Source organism: Mustela lutreola, chromosome 1 (genome assembly GCF_030435805.1).
Source record: "Mustela lutreola isolate mMusLut2 chromosome 1, mMusLut2.pri, whole genome shotgun sequence".
NCBI classification, from domain to species: domain Eukaryota; kingdom Metazoa; phylum Chordata; class Mammalia; order Carnivora; family Mustelidae; genus Mustela; species Mustela lutreola.
The window spans coordinates 145,335,051-145,355,533 of NC_081290.1; the positions used below are offsets into that span (position 1 = coordinate 145,335,051).

The 20,483-nt window shown below is 38.3% G+C and overlaps 1 protein-coding gene across 2 annotated transcripts in view; it reads right to left on the reverse strand.

Annotated features, from left to right (window-relative positions):
• ARHGAP10 (Rho GTPase activating protein 10) overlaps positions 1-20,483 on the reverse strand; it is a 318,466-nt gene that overhangs the window by 42,098 nt on the left and 255,885 nt on the right. For both annotated transcript variants that reach the window (XM_059175791.1, XM_059175783.1), the window contains exon 19: positions 10,351-10,501. In XM_059175791.1, coding sequence (XP_059031774.1) covers positions 10,351-10,501 — 151 coding nt within the window. The remainder of the gene's footprint in view (positions 1-10,350; positions 10,502-20,483) is intronic.

Here is a 20,483-nt window from a genome sequence, read left to right on the forward strand (position 1 = left end):
CTTTAACTTAAATACAGATATATTTATGTGGCACATGTGTATTCATTTGTATTTATATGAACGTGTATGTAACACTGTGTATAAAAATAATATGTACATATGTGTATAATAAATAATACCTGTGTATAACAAGGAATATGTGTATTATTACACAAGGAATGTGTAACAAGTAATATAGGAAAAAAGAACACAGATATGAATAAAGAAGAAAACCTCAACTCTCACCTCTTAAGTATAACCAAGGTCATAACTGATTCATATTCTTCCAGATTTATGACTATGCTTCTACATTTCTTGACATAGTTTTCCTTTACAAGTGAGATCATTTTGGAAATTCTGTTTATAGCCTGCTTTATTCACTCAAAAACATACCATGTATATTATCTCTGTGAAAACATTCTGGTTATGGTTGGAAGGCTAAAGCCTGCGTGCGGTTAGTAAGGGGTTTGCATTATCCACTTGGGTTGGACTCTGGAACACAAGGCTCTCTTAGGAGTACATGTGTACAACAGAACCTACAGAATACTATACAGCAGTGAAAAACAGGGAAGGAGAGCTCTGTAGCAATATGAAAAGCAAAAATGAGTCTATTTAATATTTTTTTAATTAGGTACACCTGGCTGTTGGATGCATAAGAAAGTAGGGAAGAATCTCCATTCATATTTGCTTATAAATACATAAAGAATTCTGGAAGGATAAATGAGAAACCACAGGTTCAGCCATGGGAAACTGAGGCTCTCCAATCATTTTTGACATGCATGAACAGCAGTTTCAAATGGTACAACCCTTCCAACAACAGTAGTTAGCAATCCAATTTGGGTCTCCACCCTGAAATGATTTAAGAAACTATAGGTTGAACTGCATGAAATTTCTGATGGCTTACGTATTTTTGACCTACTAAATGAGAAACTCTTTTTGAAATGGCCGAGATTAGATAACTGTGGAACCCAAAGCTGGCACTTTCATGTGGCTCGAGCCATGACCATCAGTGATCACAGACAGACCCACTGCGCAGACGCCGCAGGGTGTGCGAACCGAGCTGACGGGGTGGAATGGAGACTTTTCACTACATCCTTCTATACTTTCTGGTGTTTCCAACCAGGGAACGCGTTATCTACGTTTTTGGGTTTTTTTTTTTTTTAGATTTCTTTTTAATAGAAGGAAGAAAGAGGAGGGGAAAAAATACTAGCAGAATCCAGGATATTCAGGCAGCTTTACATTGCTGATTGCATTCCCTTTCCACTACTATGACAACCTGCTGCACAGTTTGGTACCTGAGACATCCGCACAACAGCTAACATGAAATGGGCTGTTGGTCTGTTTAGGTAAATGGCTGCATAATCCACAAGAAAACAAATACAGCACTGAAATAAAATGAGTGTTTTCCCCTCCCCATTTTCCATAAAAATGAGCCCCATTTCTTTCCTTTTTTTTTTTTTTTAAGAGAAAGAGGACATGAGCAAGCAGAGGGGAGGGGCAGAGGAAAAGAATCTTAAGCGGGCTCCACGCTCAGCACAGAGCCCGACACAGGGCCCGCTCTCAGGACCCTGAGCTGAAATCAAAAGTTAGATATCTAACCAACTGAGCCCACCCAGGCACACCCCTCGCCCTTTTCTTCCATCCTGCCTTCCTCCCCCCACCACGTTCCTCCCTCTCTTGCTTGCCTGCTTGCTTCCTTTCTCTCTTTTTTGGAGAGCCCATTTCTGCCACTGTGTCCCAGATTTAAAACCATACATATCTCTGCCTCTTCTCTTTCACCTCCTCCACCGAGACCATTACTCTGAATCCAGTACATGGAAACAATGCCCTTGGTTTTTTGGTTTTTTGGCTTTTAATGGAAAAACCAAGAATCATTCCTGAAGTTGAGAAAGAATAAATCGACACACTGTTTGAAATGCACCAAGTATCTCTGAAAGAGTCAGAGGCCAACAGGCCATGTGTGCGGACTCCGGGAAGAGGAGCTCTCGCTGCAACACTTGTGTTCCACACGCCAGCTGGGAGGAAAGGGGCCAGACCAGACCGTGGGATCGTGCTGCTTAGGCTCAGTCCTGGCTTTGCACTGGCCAGCTGGAAGACTTGGGTGCCTTCCTGACCCCAGGCCTCAGTTTCCTGAACCACAAAATGTAATTTCTAGTTCTGAATTCAAGCAGCTCTTGGACGGTTATGAGCTTTATCTATTATCTGACAGACATTGCTAAAAACGGTGTCTGGCATACAATGGCATATGTAACTGTTCACCATCATCACCCTCCAAATTCTGCATCTTGCTCTTGCATTAACAATTAAAATGTTTGAGAGAAAATATATACCTTAAAAATAAGATAATCAACAAAGACTTTAAAAAGTACTATTCTCTTCTGACCTGAAGAGAAAAATAAAATTATGACCATCATCGCATTTGAAGCTCGAGAAGCCATGCTGTTGATTTTAGAGAGCAAATATTAGTACATGCAAAATGCCAGCCCAAGAATTCATTTTAGTAGGTTTGAAGACTCTTTTTTTCATCCAAGGGTGACACTGAACTCCTTCTAGATATTGTGCAGAGGGTACACAGCAATGCCATGGAAAGTGGAATGAACCCTCAGCAGAGCTGCTACTCAGAGTTCACAAAAGGCAATTAGAAATGACTAGTTCATAGGAATATTCTCCACTGTTGACTCCATCTCACGTTCTTTCTTTTTCCTCAACAGCTGGTATGGATTCAGGAAATAAAACTGAGCTGTCACAGGTTTGTTTTGTTATATTAATTGTAGACAACATTCTTACTTCGTGGTAACTTTTATCTTGGTCCAAAAGAGTTTTCTGAGTAATAGAAGTTACTTGGAATTGGCCACGTTGAGATAACACCTTCCTCCCCTTCAAAATTTCTGCTCATCTTCCTGGCTATTAAAGAAAACGTTTCAAATCACTCACTCTTGACAGCCTTAAAAATTCTATTTCATTCAGGATAAACAATACTTTGGTTGGTTTGAAAAGATGTTTCTTAGACAGCCCGGCTACCTCCTACGCTGTAGGAGTTTCAAAAAGGGCTATAAAGAGAATGACAGCTGCTTGAATTCAGAACTAGAAATTAAAATAAAAGCTATTAGAAGTGAAGAAAAAACCCACACCACAGGGAGACAGCTTTAAAGAATTTTTCTCTCTTCTATAAATTCTAGTTACCTGCCATGAACTTATTTTCACCACAGAAGCAGCTATGTATTTTTTTTTTTTTTTGAAGGCATTAAATAAGCTTTTTCCCTCCAGAGAAAAGGGGAAATGTTCATCCCACACAGAAGCAGAGTTAAGATTATATAGGAAGTCATATAAGAAGTTGCCGTGTGCTTTGTCACTAACATTAGGGGGGCTGAGCTTCTGGGAGGCTTCTGGGGAGACGCCAAGGCAGGGGAGGCAGCTTGCATGATTAATGGGCACACCACAACTCAATTACAGCCCTGAAATTTCTGGCTGCTTTTTCCAACCCATTGATCTCATCATTGTAAAATCGAGTTAAGAAATAATCTGTCTACATATACTGTCACGGAGTCAAGCCTGGTCTTAGATTTAACTTCACAATACAGTAATTCCATGTCAGGGAATCATAACATTGCTCTGGAGAGATGGCAAGAGGCCTGGCACTCAGGAAGTTATTATCTAGAGCCCATCCATGAAGTGTCATGCCAAAAAAATGATAAGAATTGAGAGAAGATTGCCAAGCTTGAGCCAAAGATCTGTTTGTGCTCAGTTATTTGGGCTGGTTATAATTCTGTGTCAAGCTGATCAGATAGGTCGACAAGAAAATGTCAATAGCTGTAGAATGTCACTGGAGATTCACATCAACAATGGTTTTACGGTGGTTCTTCTTACATCGAGGGAGGACGGAGCAGTTACAATTCACTTACAAAAGCATGTTTTCATGAAAGCAATTTCTGAAGATGCTCTCTTGGGAACTGAGATCAGAGAGTACATAGCTGCCAGGACTGCCCGCTATCCACCTTTGACATCTACTGAAATGAGCGCCTGTTAGTGTAGTGCTTTTCTCCCATCTTGTACCCTCCAGTCTTTGAGTGAATGAGGCTATAAACCTGTGAGGTAAAGTAGAGGGGAAAAAAGGAGTTCTCCACTGTTCACAGTTGTGAGATTATTCTTTCTCTAAGAAGATGTAACACTTTGTATTATTTAATAGTTCTTCTTAAAATATTCAGAAAATTCTAATATTTTCTTAATATTGACTTTCCATAGGCAGTATGGAAACTGACTTTCCATATACAATATTTATACTAATACATTTAATGCTATTTTTACCAAACCTATTTTCCAAAACAGTTACATACAGCAGTATGTATTGAATATGCTAACAAAATGAGATACTTCCTTCCTCTTGATGGAAAGGTGGTCTAAATATTAAAAAAAAAAAAAAATCCTCAAGGCAAAACCCAAGACATAAATGCAATGATACCTTTATCTATGAGCGTAACACATGGCTGAAGACCTCGTTTTGATTATGTGCCTTCATCCTCCACACTGAGTCAGTTAAGAAGTCCCCTCAACGTGCTTGAATATCTCTCCCAGACTCATCTTCCATCCCTAGTGCTGGTTCAAGACCACATCACTCTGAGCCTAAACTACTTAACCAGCCTTTGCCACAATCTTCCTGATTCCTACAGACAAATTAAGTCCCATTAAACTTCTTTTGATATTATTTTCCATGTTACAACTCCCTTGCTGAAAAAAATAGTAACTTCTCTTATCATTCTAACTATAAGGCACCTTTCTCTGGCTTTAACAACAATACTGAACAGAAAAAGCCAGTACTTGAGCGTTTACTATATGCCAGACACTATATTAAGTGTATTAACCCCCTAAAATCTTCTCAACCATCCACAGTAGTAGACATTACGGTAACTCCCATTTTGTAGGTAATGAAACAGATTTAGAGACGGTAAGCTATTTGCCCACCAGTTGAATCAGAATATGAATTCCTCAGCCCAGACTTCTTACCACCTGCTCCTTTCTTAGGCAGACCTTGGCAGGGTTGGCAGCATCTCATCAGGTTGCCCGTCACTACCCCTCACCCCTGTCCCCTTCGGATCAAGCTAGCCTCTTCTTTAAGCCCCTGCCTTGTTCTTGCTCAACTTTGCTGCCATGCCTTCATTCAAGCTAGTCCCCTCACCTGAAATCATTCCCGGTCCAACTGCCAAAATGGCTCCCCTCAAGAAAACCAGGAAAACTTCCCCACCTCCTGCAGCCCTGGAGTTGCTTCCCGAGGCCCTCACAGCTGATAGCCCAGGACTGGGCCCTTACTGCCATGCTGTTTCATTATTTCACTATGTAGTGACAGAAGGGAAGTAGAATATCTACTCCTTGAAACACTGTGTGACATAATGCGGAGTTTATAAAAGCTCTTCAGTAGATAGCCAGTATAGGGTTCCTGGGTGGCTCAGTTGGTTAAGTGTCTGCCTTAGGCTCAGGTCATGATCTCAGGGTCCTGGGATCCAGTCCCTCGTCAGGCCCCTTGCTTGGCAGGGACTGGGGGGTGAGGTGGGAGGGCGCCTGCTTCTCCCTCTGTCTCTGCCTCGTCCCCCACCTGTGCACGCTCTCTCTCGAATAAATAAAATATTTTTTAAAAAAGATATGCAGAAGTCTGATTCTAGTGTCCAGTATAAGAAAAATCACTAATAAATGATAGAGGCAAAAAAACCCTCCAAACTGCCAGAAGCATTCCATATTTTAGGATTAAAAATCTACATTTCAAAAGGCCTTACAGTAGCCTACTTTTTTAGTTCTATTCTCTTGCTTATGCCTCATTATTCAACAAGATTTTTTCTGACATACCTAAGGTGCCTCATTTATCTCATCAGCATTATTCTCACTGATAGGGGACATTTAACTGTTAGGTAATCATTTTAAAAAATCCAACTTGTTATCATGTAAGCTGAAAGGACATTTATACAACTTATTTGTCCAATTTTAGAGACTGATCCATGTCACAGTATGTTCTTCCTTAGAACAGAAGGGAAATGTTCATGCTTCACTGTTTATCTATCTCCCTTTCAACAGTTACATTTTCACTTTTTGCTTATAAGGCTCTGCACCCTTGTCACACTGTAGGACTACAATAACACATATTCAACAAAACGTGCTGCAGTTAGCACATCCAGCATCCAAGTGTGAAAGTGCCAACCCAACAATACCCAAGTAAGACCTACTCTATATTATTAAATCTTACCAACTGGCTTGCAAGATGATTCTGTTTTCAACTCACCATAAATCATATTTTTTCAGTTGCCTAAACAAATAAACTGCTATATCATATACAAAAGATGGGCACAGCCTACCTAACTACCCAAGAATATACAAATAAAAACTTGTCCTGTGAATGCCTAGTTCTGTTTATAATTAGAGCTAGCATAAAGAAAGAGAGAGCTTAGTCAAAATTTAGACGACAATCATCTTCTCTCCCACTCCCCAAACCTTTAAAATTTTTCTTCTGCCATGAATGAAAATAACAAAGAATATATTTCATGTAGCCTCAAGAACCTTCCTTATATTTGGGAGAATTACAACAAAGACAATAGTCTCGGGGCATCCAAGTGGTTCAGTTGGTTCAGCGTCCGACCCTTGATTTCAACTCAGGTCATGATCTCAGAATTGTGAGATAGAGTCCCGAGTTGGAGTCAGGCTCTGTGCTCAGAAGGGAGTCTGCCTGGGAGTCTCTCTCTCCCTCCCTTCTGCCCCTCCCCACCCCAAAGAAGGAAAGAAAGACAGGGAAAGAAAGAAAAAAAAGAAAACAGTCTCTTTTTATATAAGTGGTAGTAAGGACATAAATATGGAGCTGGCAGGAGAAAAGAAACATACGTTATATGATGAACTTGTTTAGAGTTACTTTACTACTAATTCTAAGAAAATAAAAACACAGAAAGATAATTGGAGAATGAATGTAGACCTCTGATTTTTAGTTTTCCTTTTCGTACTTTCTGGTCTACCTCATATTTTGCTATTTCACAAAAGACTTAGCCAAATCTCCTCAACTTTGAAGATTATTAAATGCTATATGAAAACAAACAATATGGCTTCTACATTATTGTATTATAATTACAAAATAAAGATAAGAATTTCAGTAAAGATTTAAAAGCTGCTCTATTGAAAGAAATCTAGCCAAAAACTATATCCATTTCAGTTCATATTAATCATCAGTAAGGATCCTTAAGCAACTAACAAGAATCTTAAAGTCTTTTGCAAATAGTAAGTTTAATATCACTTAATCATATATTACAAAGAAAAATAATGAGCATTGTCTATACAGCATGACTAGATGTGCCAAAGCCAATTAAAGTCTTCAACAAAGTAAAGATATTAGGCGTCTTTAATTATATTGGTCATCTCTCAATTAGGATGAAAGTGAGGTTGAACATATCATAGTAAAAGTCATGTATAACAGGAGAGGGTTTCACTCTCATTTTATGCCCGTTTGAATTCTCTGCTTCTAGGCCTATCCTACTTCAACTCCTATAACAGGCTTGCTGACTCTTCACTAATAATGACTTTTTGATCTCCCTGATGTTTCACTGAAGCCGATTCTGATGGCTTTCCAGGGTTGGCTATTTGCTACGCCACACAGTTTCATTCCCTACTCAAGGCAGAAGAAGAACTAACACACTACAAACTCAAATACCAAATCTGTGACCAAATCATAGGGCTAAAGAAAATCTCCAGTTGTCCAGTCCAGTCCCTTGAATCTTGACAGATAATCCAACTAAATTGAAAGAAAAACTATTTGCCCTGGGTTTCATTAAGTCAAGATTAATTTATACTACAGTGCATAAATGGGAGAGAGGGCATATTTGCATTTAAATTATCTATCACATTCATATAAGCTACAAAATTGAGAAAAATAATCCACCTAAGTTGGCTATAATGCATACTTTAACCAAACCTAGAGAAACACAGCAAGTGACTAGCACCACTGATAAGAAGAAATACAAAAAAGATGAACTTTTTGAAAACTTTGAGTTGACAATAACAGAACTTATGCTACTGGGGAAAAAAGACTACATCTTAATGGCAAAAATAGACCCCCCCCCCAGAAGGGGGCAAAGTTTTCAATATGATAAGTGGTATTCAATAACAGTTTTTTAGTAACCTTCTACTATATGCTTTCTTTCAAAAGTTTTTCTCTTCATTTATCCACAACTCATTCTCCTTTTGGAAAATGCAATATGTAGACCTTACTGTTCTCTCTGAAATAATTCTTCTTCACAAACTTGAGTTTCACTAAAGCTTAGCTACAATTAATGGGGTGTTGGTGGGAGGATAAATAATAGCTTTTAATTGTTTTATATTATGACCTCTAAAGTCAAATAAAATCACTCTACAACAAAAGCACAAATTTTCCTGATTCTGACAGCTTGCAACACCAACAACAAATTCCAAGGCTGCAATCAAGCAAGAGTAATGTAAAGTTATAAAGTACAAAATGCAGAAGAAAACATCATATAAATAATGAACATAAAAATGGACTAAAGGAATTGAGTATTTCACAATCTTTTCCCCTTATAATCAAATAATTAAGAATTATTATATGACCTAAAACTAGGAAAGCTATGATTATATACCATCTTGAGGATTCCCATAAAAGACGCACCAAACACCACTTCAGCAACTTCTTACTCATTACTAACCACTTAGCAACCCAATGATCAAAAGGCCAGTATACCATGTATACATGTATTATGATTTAATTCCTTAAAATACCAAAAAAGTAGATATGATTCTAAGACAAACAGTCCCTCTTCAGTCATTTCCTTTATGAAATATAGTCAATTCAGTTTTGCTCAAGGGCCAGTGAGCCAATGTAGATACTATTCTACATAATGTATGATATATCTCCTTGACTTCTTTTTCTCTTCCTACTTCCCAACATTAGCCTCTTTCACAATTTATTAACACTTCCACCAGAGGACAAGTGAGATATGAGAAAAGGTGCAATTCAAACCAGTCAGTTTTACTCCTTATTAGCAACTCTGTTGAGGGAGTGAAGGTGAGAAAAAAAAGAGAACAAAAAAGTTAGGTAGGATCAGAAGTTGAAACTGATGTCTAAAAGTAAGCTCTGAAATTATGGGTTGATTTTAAGGATTTAGGCTCTTCCTCTGGAAAAGAAGGATCTGATTGTAAAACTAATAGTTGTATCAAATGATGCATGTGTTAATATAAAAGAATACCAGCACACCTTCACCCCCCCACGTTACTACAGGAAGCATTCTGAGTCCTCCTGGGAGACTCCCAAGTCAGTTGTTACTTGCTCTCATCAATCTTTGGATATTAACTACCTGCGTGTCTGACTATATAGGTCCTCATGATGAAGGTACTATATTTGTTTCTGTCTGCACTCATTCCCTTCCTCCCTCTGACATTCACCTTCAACTTCCAAACCGATATAACTGTAATGGCTTGAAAGGATAATTAATGAAAGAAACAAAAAGAAAAAAAAAAAAAAGGATAAGAAGAAAAAGAATGACAATGAGTTTCAAGTTCAGGAAATGTGAAATCCCACAACAAATGAGTCCCCGTTTCAGACATGCCTCCTGAAATTGGAGTTTCTGAGACCAGGATCATCTTCCTCTCCATACCAATAACCACATGATTACAAACTGGCAATCGGTGACTTCTACATGGCACAGTCTTGTTTTGTAGAGATCAGCATTTCAAATTCCACTTTCCAAGCTCTCTTTAAACAGTGAGGCAGTCTGGCAATGCTGAAACAATGTGGCTGCATGACAACGAGTGACAGGAACGTGGCAGCCAGGATGAGACGGGAGAACTTCCGTTCGCCCGACTGCCACTACAGCTTATGCTCACTCCACTCAGCCTGGCCCCTAAGGCAGGTCCCTTTACCACTCCTGCTAGATGAGGAGATGCTAGCCTCACAAGAACATCAGAAAGATGGGCTAAGTAAGATGCAGAAGCCCTAAACTCTAGGGCAACAGAAGACTCTGTCTCTAATCCAGATGCATTTAACATTAGACTACCAGCTCCTCTCAAAAGATCTGCTTTAATTTTAGTTCCCCTTCCATTTGTCTCAGAGTTATATAACCTCACAGGAGGTCACACAAGTCTCCCAAAAAAGAAATTTAAGCTGTCTTTTAAAAATAAAAAAAGCAGCATGCATAACAAATACAAACACAAACCTGAAACTCGCATTCTCTCTCTGCCGAGGAAGCTTCACCCTCCTTGTTAATCTCAAAAATTATCATTTTAAGGAGAAAAGGAATTAAGTCACAGAGGAAGGAAAACCATGGCCTTCCCTGGGGACATACGATATACCATACTCTCAACAGGCTGTCAAGCAGAAAAATATCATTAACATCTTACCATCTTCCAGCTCAAGACAAAGATTATATACAGCCACGGGTCTCTTAGTCCTCTGGCCTTGTCTCTTTGATTGCCTTGGTGGAGCATTTGGGGGTGATGTTGACAGGGAGACTGGCTCTGGGAATGTGGCATCAGGCAGGGTCCTAAAAATCTGCCATCAAAGCATAAAGGACATTAATCGTTTCCAATGAACAGAAACCTATGTGTTGCAATACTAAACCAGGATCAAACAACATTTGATTTGGGGCTCATCCAAAACACGCTAGAGCCAAAAACCCATTCCTTCAAATTTCAGGTACAGGTTCTAAGCCTTTCATTTATTTTTTTAACATCAGATTTCAAAATCAAATTTCCCCTTAAAATTAAGTAAAAGCAACATCCAATCATTACATTGCAAAATAAATTCATTCCCAAACTAAATATGTATAATTATCTTTACCAGGTGTAGACAATACCACAGCTATCCATCCACAAAGAAAGTAGCCAGGATAAAACGTCAAAAGTAAATACCCCATTAAATTTCATACAGGGTTATATTTATGCCAAATGCTGGTCTCAATTTTTTTTTTTTAACTACATAAACAGAAACATATGACTGCAAATACTTTTACACATTTAAAAATAGCTTGTGCTTATGAAATTACCTTTCAGAGTCCCATGTACATTTTTCATAAAATGCTTTATAGATTTTATCAGTTAATACCTTCCAACTTCTTTTAATAATTCCCCTTCCATTTATGAAACCTAGAATATTAGCACCTTGATTATCTTACAGTGTCACTCATGGATCAGCAATAATAACATTAATTAAAATGTGCTGCTTCTTTGCTTAGCAATTTTTTTTTTCTTTTGAGAAAAGCAATCTGTAAAGGGAAGCTTATCGTGCAGAGGTGATTTATATAGAGACCTTCCAAGACCTGGGTTCAGAGGCATCCTGTCCCCAACAAAACTGCAGATCCTTTGGTCTTCAATGAACTCATAAAATAAAATATTTAGACATACCAACCTAATAGAGACTGCATCTCCAAGAGGGCTGATGCTCCCCAAGTGGAAGCAGGAAACAGGAAGAAAGCTAGCTAGCATTAAACAAAACATAAATATAAACTGACAATAAAAAGCACTGTGGGAAAACCCCACTGCTGCAAGGAAATGATTATTTATGCTTTTAAATAAAAACAGGCGTGTGACCCGGGTATACGAGTGAGGGTATCACATATGCGTATCACATTTAACAGCTAACAACCATAGCAGAGCTATAATCGCAGAGACTAAAAGTTCTCACCTAAAAACTATTATATACCAATAAAAATAGACAATTTCAACAGAGCCTTTGCTTGATAGTACCATACTGCCCCCTCATGTGTAAATGGAATACAAAATGATTTAAATTACTCTGGACAAATATTTGCTAGTGAAAATGTAATTTAGTGCTCCAACTGGTAACCTGCTAACACCATATTTCCACAGACTGTGTGTTCCAATCAGACACTCTGGCAAATAGCAAATTACTTATCTGCCTTAAAAAAAAAAAAAAAATCCTCTGCTGTCTAAACTACTGTCCACAGCTGGATTTATTACCATCTGTCACTGTGCAAATTAAAGAAAGTTGTGGGGTAGTGGGAACAGAAGAGAAGTTAGGCTGAAAAATGCACGACAATGTGAAGAAGAGAAGAAAAGATGGGGAAACTTACTTCCACTGGAAGAAAACAGCACGTGTGGCCAACTTTTGGAATAGGGTCTTGATTTACCTGTGTTTGATCTTTACAAATATGGGAAATACCTCTGGGACAGTAGTGAAATCGGAAACCAAACAGTACACAGAGGCAATACATCCAAAGCCTGGATAAACAATGGCAAAGTTGTATCCCCAGAACTGATGCTAGATAGCTAGCTAATAACCTTCCGAACAGAACTTCCCCCGAGATCCACACTGATGACTGCTGTTCCCCCACACATCTCAGGGGGAGAGGATGAGTAGGAATATTGTGGGGCGGTGAGCTGTGGAGCAGCTCAAGTCTAGAGAGTCAAACTACGAAGCAAGCCAGGACCTGGGAGTGTGACTCCAATATTCACGGGGGACTGATCTGAGACATTCCAGGGCTGAGCCTCCAGAAGCCTCTGGAATACTTATGACAATATTGAGTTTACATCAAAGTATCTGAGAGAATATTATTCAGTCATAAAAAGACAAGGAAATCTTGCCATATGACAACACGGATGGTCACAGAGCATTATGCTAAGTGAAATCAGATAGAGAAACACAAATACTCTATGATCTTACTTATAGGAGGAATCTTGAAAAAATAAAAATAAATTAAAAAAAAAAAACCACCCTAACTCCTAGAAATAGAACAGATTAGTGGCTGTCGGAGGTAGGAGGACAGGGATGGGGAAAATGGATAAAGGTGGTCAAAAGGTACAAACTTCTTCCAGCTATAAGATAAAGTTCTGGGGATGGAATGTACAGCATGGTGACTACAGTTAGTGATACTGTATTGCATATTTGCAAGCTGCTAAGAGAATAAGCCTTAAAAGTGCTCATTATGAGAAACAAAAATTTTTAAGTATGTGAGATGATGGGTGTTAACCAAACTTACTGTAGTAATCCTTTCACAGTGCATACATAGATCAAATCATTATACCGTACACCTTAAACTAAAACGAACACTTTATGTCAATTATATCTGAATAAAACTGGGGAGAAATTATACCTGGGAATCGGGAAATGTTTTGTTTTCCTTTGATTTCCATTTTTAAAGCTTCCAGGCAATTCTTCTGTGTAGCCCAAGCCTGAGAAGTGCCCATTTAGACAATCATTATATAGCACTCTACACTTTTGTTGGATAGACCAAAGCCAAAATAAAAACACAGAAAAATTACTTCAGAAAAACTGACACTGAACATATACAATCAATTCCTTGGAACCTTCCCAACTCCTAATTGGAATAAAATATCTCTAAGATTCCAAATATCGACCACTCCCTCAATAAACTCCATGGTGTATTAACACTTCAAAGAGGTAATCTTTCATCTGAATGAGGGGATACCAAGGCACATTTGCTAACTTGAGAAGGCACTAATCTAGCTTTTAAGTCTTCTCAACTATGGAAGTTTAGACATACTGCTTAAAACAGAGTACCTCATCTTCTCATCTGTATAATGAGGGCTATAACAACTAGATCTCATGTTATGACAGGGATTAAATGAGAAAACATTTATAAAGTTTAGTACAGCAGTTGGCCCACTGTAACCAGAAATAAAATGGAGCTACTGATACTTCTAATAAGATCTCATATAGTAGATAATGATAATAAAAATGGATCTAGACCCTCATTACTCAGCTCAACCACTGTTTTGAGAGTGCTCTAAGTTCTTAAGGTCTTGAATATTCCTCCAATTCACTGTGTATTCTGAACATTATGAAAACATTATGGAAAAAACCCATTCAGCAATGGGCAAAAGGGAAGAAACAAAATAGAGCTCCTCAATGGAATTCCCAAGTCAGCTAGAATCACATCATGACTTTGTGTACACTGCTGCACTAAAATTTGAGATTTAAATTACCTCCTCTTTCACTGAATACATTTAACATGTAAAAAAACACCTACTAGGTAGTAGGCTTTCTTTAATATTCTCGCAACTTTTGAGGAAGGCATTTTCCCCACATTTTAAAATGATAAAGTCTCAAAGATTAAATCATGAACCCAAGTCTCTTTTCCAATCTATGTTTGAAAATGGTATTGTTGGTATCTCCACTCAGCTCTGATTCCAAAGCTCCTGTTGCCAGTTAAAAAACAAAATTTAATTTGGGGCGGGGGGGGGGGGGGAGCAGTGTGGAATCACCAACTATATACTATTCTATATCTGTTTTAAAAGAGTAAAACTAGAGATTATATAATCTCAGATTATGTATATAAAAGATTATCTGCCTAAAACTCACCCTGGTTGTGTGCTAGGTCCTCCCAGATGTTTCAAGACCCATTACCTTTCACGTGCATCTACCTTGTTTGCCAAAAGGCACTAGCCTTGCATTGGCGGTTCAGGGTAGAATTCTCGCCTGCCAAAAGGCACTAGACTCAAGTACTCAACTCTTTTTCTCGTTTGTTTTTTAAGTTACAAAGTTACGCTCTCATGGTTCTCTCTGAAACACCAGAAATAACTTTTTATTTTTTTTTTATTTTTTTTTTAATTTTTTTATTTTTTATAAACATATATTTTTATCCCCAGGGGCAGAAATAACTTTTTAAAAAAATTTTTTTAAACTTAGGAGAGGAAGAAACAGTAAACTGTTTATACTTTAAAAGTTTTGACCTGTTTTCTGGCCATCTGATTCTAGAAGTTACAATTTTGCTTGTCTTATTCTATGTGGCCAAGATGTGCATCTTTAACACTGATTCCTGATTCTAGAACCACTATATGGATGCAAATTCCTTTACTGCCCACGTCTCTTTCCAAAATCTTTGGACTCTCCTAACTTCTCTAACACCATGCTACCTTCATTGTAGGGCAGATGAACTCATCTGAAACAATTCTAAAAGATCAAGTCTACTCAAAACATTTTTTTCAGGGTAGAAAGTTTCTTCACTGCACCTACGTATTTTACAACAAAGAAAAACTCAAACCAGACAACTCAATGACAAAAAACAAAACTCCACACATAGGCATGTCAGGTAAGCAAGCGCGTATTCAGGTCTCCTGAGCGTCAGCACAAACACAAGTCTGGCACCACCTTTCAGTCACAGATTCCTCAGACTCAACAAACTGCACATTTATGCCCATGGGACTCAGCTATACAGATAAATACCTCCCCAAGTCCTTCTTGCTCTGCCACCAGCGGCCACATATGGAAATGATGGGGCTGTGTCTGCTAGAAATGCTTTGTAGATATACAGCAAATAAAAATGGTTTCTAAAAAGTTTGCTTTAAAACCTAACTCAAACCTGCAGCGTTTGATTCAACTAAATTAACTAGTAATATGGTTAAAGGAAATTAAGGGGGATGAGATTATTCTTTTTTTTTTAATGTGTCTCTGCAGAAGAATTCACTGGTCTTTACTGCAATAGGAAGATTATTAATATCTGTGCATATTCTTATCATCTTTAGTAATAATAGTTGCAACTACTGGGTAGTTGAAATATATGCCTGACATATTATTACGACCAAGTGCTTGATCCACAAAGATTTGAACCCAGATTTCCTGACTCCAGTATGGATGTGTTAGTCACTCTGCTGCTCTGTCTCCAGTATCTCCAATCACATTAAGCCCCATTCATACTATGTCCTCTTTGATGATGGTAGATCTCACCTAACTATACTACCCATAAACAGAGAGAGCGAGAGCCAGCAGGCAGTTGGAAATCAATGCCTACTCCCCTCAGGGAACATTTAATGTACAAAGAGGAGCAGAGATAAAATTTCCAGTCTTCTTTCCACAATATTGAACTACAGAATGGCCAGATATTCCTTCAACCTTCAGAGTCTATACTGTGTTTAGACAAACTTTCATCACCTTAAGATCGCAGGACTCTAGCTTGGCACCAAGGTGGCCTGAACCTTCCATCTACAACAAAACTTTGGAAGTCAGATACAGTGTGAGCACTACACAGAGAACTCTGAAGACCTTCTAGGTGTCTGTCCTTGAACCAGCTCAACCCCATGACTAAACACAAGTCTTTAGCAGAAAATATAACTAGAATCGACAATAGGGGCTGACAGTGAAATACCAGTTGGGTTTAGACTTGACACTGGAAGTAGATTAATGCTTCACGTTTGTTCTGGTTCATTAGAACTCAGAATCTCAGAGCTGAAAAATATCCTACTTATCACTTAGGCCAAGCCCTTTATCTCACAGTGGAACAAGCCGAGGCTCCTATGGTCAAAGATTTGCTCATTTTTATACCACTAGTTAGTGGTAAACCCAAACTTTGTTCCCAGACCAAGGCCTCAATGGCCAAATGCTATTTCCCATCTTGCTGGCTCTGGTCCTTTCTTTCCAACAGACTGTTCTGTATTCACTTGCTTCCTCATCAGGGCAGATTCTGCTATACAGCTGCAGTTCCTCCAAGCGCTTTCATATGTGTTATCTGATGCAAGCCTCTACATGGGGATCTGTGAGGCTGACCCTGGAATGGGTTACAGGGTTTGGTTCAGAGAGCCAGCTTCCAGGCAGCATGAGGCCCCTCCCACTGTGTCACAGAAGACAGGGGGGAGGGCAGCCAAGAAGAATGGGAGGGAAGGAGGGGGGGCCAGGAGACAGTCCCAGTTCCAGCCTATTCATCCTATGGGTTCAGGCTTTCACTGTGGCCCTGACTTGCCCTGAACTTTTCCAAAAAACAACTTCAATTTTGGTTTACAAGACCCTCCGAGGAGGGGAGTGGAAGTCAGGGGAGGGGAGGGGAAAAAAAAGCAAAAAGTGTGTTTTTTTGGATTTTATCAAATTGCTAGAGTTCCTCTTTTCCTTTCTTTCCAAGTCTTTAGCTTTAATTTCTTAGAGACATTTTCAGACCCCTTCCCAAGTCCTAATGGGGTATATACCACATTGATTTCTGCAGCACTCTATGCACTAGAGTAATACACAACTGACTTTGGTTTTTCTACTTCAAGATTTCAGTAAATGACAACTTTCATCTACCAGACTTTATATAATGAAACATACCCCAGAACTACCTACCCCAAACCATGGATATTTTCAGTGCTATTAAGTGTGCATACAACATCTGTGCCCTGGTTTTTCTGGTGTTCAACAAGAACTGACACAGGTAGTGATAATAATTAATAACTCTGATATATTGGGAACTAAATGGTATTAATAAAATGTTTATAGGCTCCCTAAATAACTTTCTCCCCACTCAATTCACAAGAGAAACTTCTGATCAAGCCAAAGCTACACGGCTCTTACACTCATGGTGTGAACATATATTCCCAGTTCTGAAATGTTGTTTTCTGGTTTGCGAAACTTTGAAAACACTCCAGGTGCTGTTTTATCAATTTGCACCTGCAAACATTTGGGAAACACAAGCGTACACCTTCCAAAGTCAGAAGAATACACCTTCTTAAACACAGCTGTAACTCTGACTTTCAAAACCCAAATGCCACCAAATATTCTTCGCTAAATAAAAAACCAGTAAGTAAAAAAGTTTTCCTTTCAGCAATGAAAGCCTAGAATAACATTAAGGAAATAGAGGTACTCTACACCAACAATGAAGCATACTCCATACATGATAGTCCTTCCTTTTGTTTTTTCCCTCTTATTCCTCTTCCTCCAATTTTGGTGTACACTTCTCCCAGATTTTTTTTTTGTTTTTTTCATCCTTTATCTTTGCAGGACTCAACACTCCCTTAGAAATCACTTTGTCCTAACAGCAGCACAGAGGATCAGAACACAGGAAACCTACCATCTACAATCCCCAAAGGCCTGGGAATCCATAAGAAGAGGCCTCACCAACCCAGCACTAGCTCTAGCCATGACAAAGAGCAGGCCCCTCCTTCTATGACACCTGTGACACTTTAAACCGAGTACAAGTAAACACACTCATCATTTTATGACCTTTTCAAGGAGAATGACATTTTTCTTTTGGAATACAAGCTATGACCCCTAGTCATTTGAGTAGGCCAGAATGACCATGTCCTAAGAAAGGAAAAATAAGCCACAGACCTATTAATTCTCTAAAAGGAAGTGTGTGGATTTGAATCACAGTGAAGACAATATCCCCTGAAGGTATGTATATGATTATATTTATCAGAATCATCTAAAACCTTTTTTAAGTATATATGCCCCCAGGCATGGCCTATATATTATTTAAGAGATATTGCATCAGCCTTTTTTTCTCTCTCTCCATTTTTAACGTTCATAAAAATGATATGTCTAAAGCAAAACCATGTTTTGAAGGTGGTCAATGGTGGTGCTATATGAGAAGCTGCATGGCCAGGGGAGGAAATGTTTATCAGTCTTCATACTAAATCAATAGTTTTAAAATTTATAGGAACAGTTTGGTTTAATCTTTTATTGGTAATTTTTTTTTGTTTCAAATTAAAGTTATCCCTTGAATAATGTGGGGGTTAGGGTGTTGACTCCCCTCCCCTAGGCAATCAAAAATCAACATATAACTTTTGACTTTCCAAAACCTTAACTAGTAATAGCCTACTCTTGACCTATGTTGTTACTGATAACATAAACAGTTGATTAACACGTATTTTGTGTGTCACATGTGTTATATACTGTATCCTTACAATAAAGCAAGCTAAAGAAAATTTTATTGAGAGTATACAATTATAGTATTGTACTGTATTTATCTTTTAAAAAATCTGTAAATGAAACTGTGCAGTTCAAACTCACTGTTCAAATATCAACTGTACAATTTATTCATGTTACAAAACTGATAACTAAAACACATTATATTCCTTGTAGAATTTCTGGTAAACTTAAAAAAAGAAAGAAAGAAAACTCTTTAAAGAAGACTAAAAACCACCCATCATCCCACACACAGAAACATTTCTGTTAAAATTTTAATGACTATTCTTCAGAGCTTTTCCCCCCATGTAACATTTGTCTCATTTTAAAGAAGTCAATACATGGCTACAAAAATATACAGATTTCAGTGTCCTAGAATTTGCCAGTATTCAGTCTTAGCTACACTGATAGGTGACCTCTGCCATATATAATTGTTAGGAATAAGCTTTAGGCAAGATTTGTTTTCTAAACACCTTTGCATATAGCTAGATTTTCACCTCCTACTTGAAATGTTTCTAATCAGGAATTTAGAAAATACTCATGTATAATTTCTTTTTAAGATTTTATTTTATTTTATTTTTTAATTTATTCAACAGACAGATCACAAGTAGGCAGAGAGACAGGCAGAGAGAGAGAGACAGAGGGAAGCAGGCTCCCTGCTGAGCAGAGAGCCCGATGCGGGACCGATCCCAGGACCCTGAGACCATGACCTGAGCCGAAGGCAGCGGCTTAACCCACTGAGCCACCCAGGTACCCCCTCATGTATAATTCTAAGAATATTCCAAGCAGCCCAATGTTTCAACCCTAACCCCGCCAACTCAAGCCTCTGTGGAAATCACATAATGGCACATGATAACAACTCCTTCAGGATATACTGCACAATTCATTTTAGTAAGACTTAAATATGATGAAAGCATAATTTTTACCTAGTTCCTGCACCTTCAAAGGTGAAGCTAAAAAGGTTAATGCTTACATTCCTGCATTATACCTCAGTTTGGAACGTGCTAATTCTCAGTTATAACAGCTTGTGTTTGAAGTGTAAAAGAAAAGATCTCCCTCAACTGATTTCACTTCTTCTAGAACTGGCTTTGACACAAATGTTTCCAATCATGATGAATGGTGCTATGCCTTAAGTGCATTCCTTTAACTGGAAGGAAACAACAGTCAGGATAAAACGACCACAGAACCACACAGAGAGCAGAACCTCTTCATCTGTATTTCTGTTGACACTCTAATAATTTAAGTGCTTGTTACTTATATCTGTATAAATTGTTTAGTACCTGTCAAATTGGGTCATGCATGCTCATCTTTGTCATAGAAATTATTCAAAAATCCAACATTGTCATCATTATATGCTTATTTACTGGGAGATGATGAGCATATTTAAGATCTTTATGTAATTTAAGTCCCAAATCATAAATGTTAGGGAGCCATCAATGAATGCTATCACTAACGGATAAAAGTCAACCTCGGAATAGGATTCTTATATAGTCTCAGGCTATTGGTAGGGCACCTGGGTGGCTCAGTCGGTTAAGCACCTGCCTTTGGCTCAGGTCATGATCCCAGGGTCCTAGGATCAGCCCTGTTTTGAGCTCCCTGCTCAGTAGGGAGTCTACTTCTCCCTCTCCCACTCATGCTCTCTCTCTCTCTTTCTCTCTCTCTTAAATAAATAAAATATTTTAAAAAATAGTTTGAGGCTATAACTTAATTACAAAAACGGGGAAAAACCCCATTTTTACAATTAAAAAATCTGGCAGTCATCACCTCTGACATTCTTAAAACACAATCACAAATTCATTGACACTCTTCCATCAAGAGTGGCATCTATCCACCACCAAAAAAAGAAAGAAAGAAAGAAAGAAAGAAAGAGAAAGAAAAGAAATCTTGCCATTTGCCATAACAT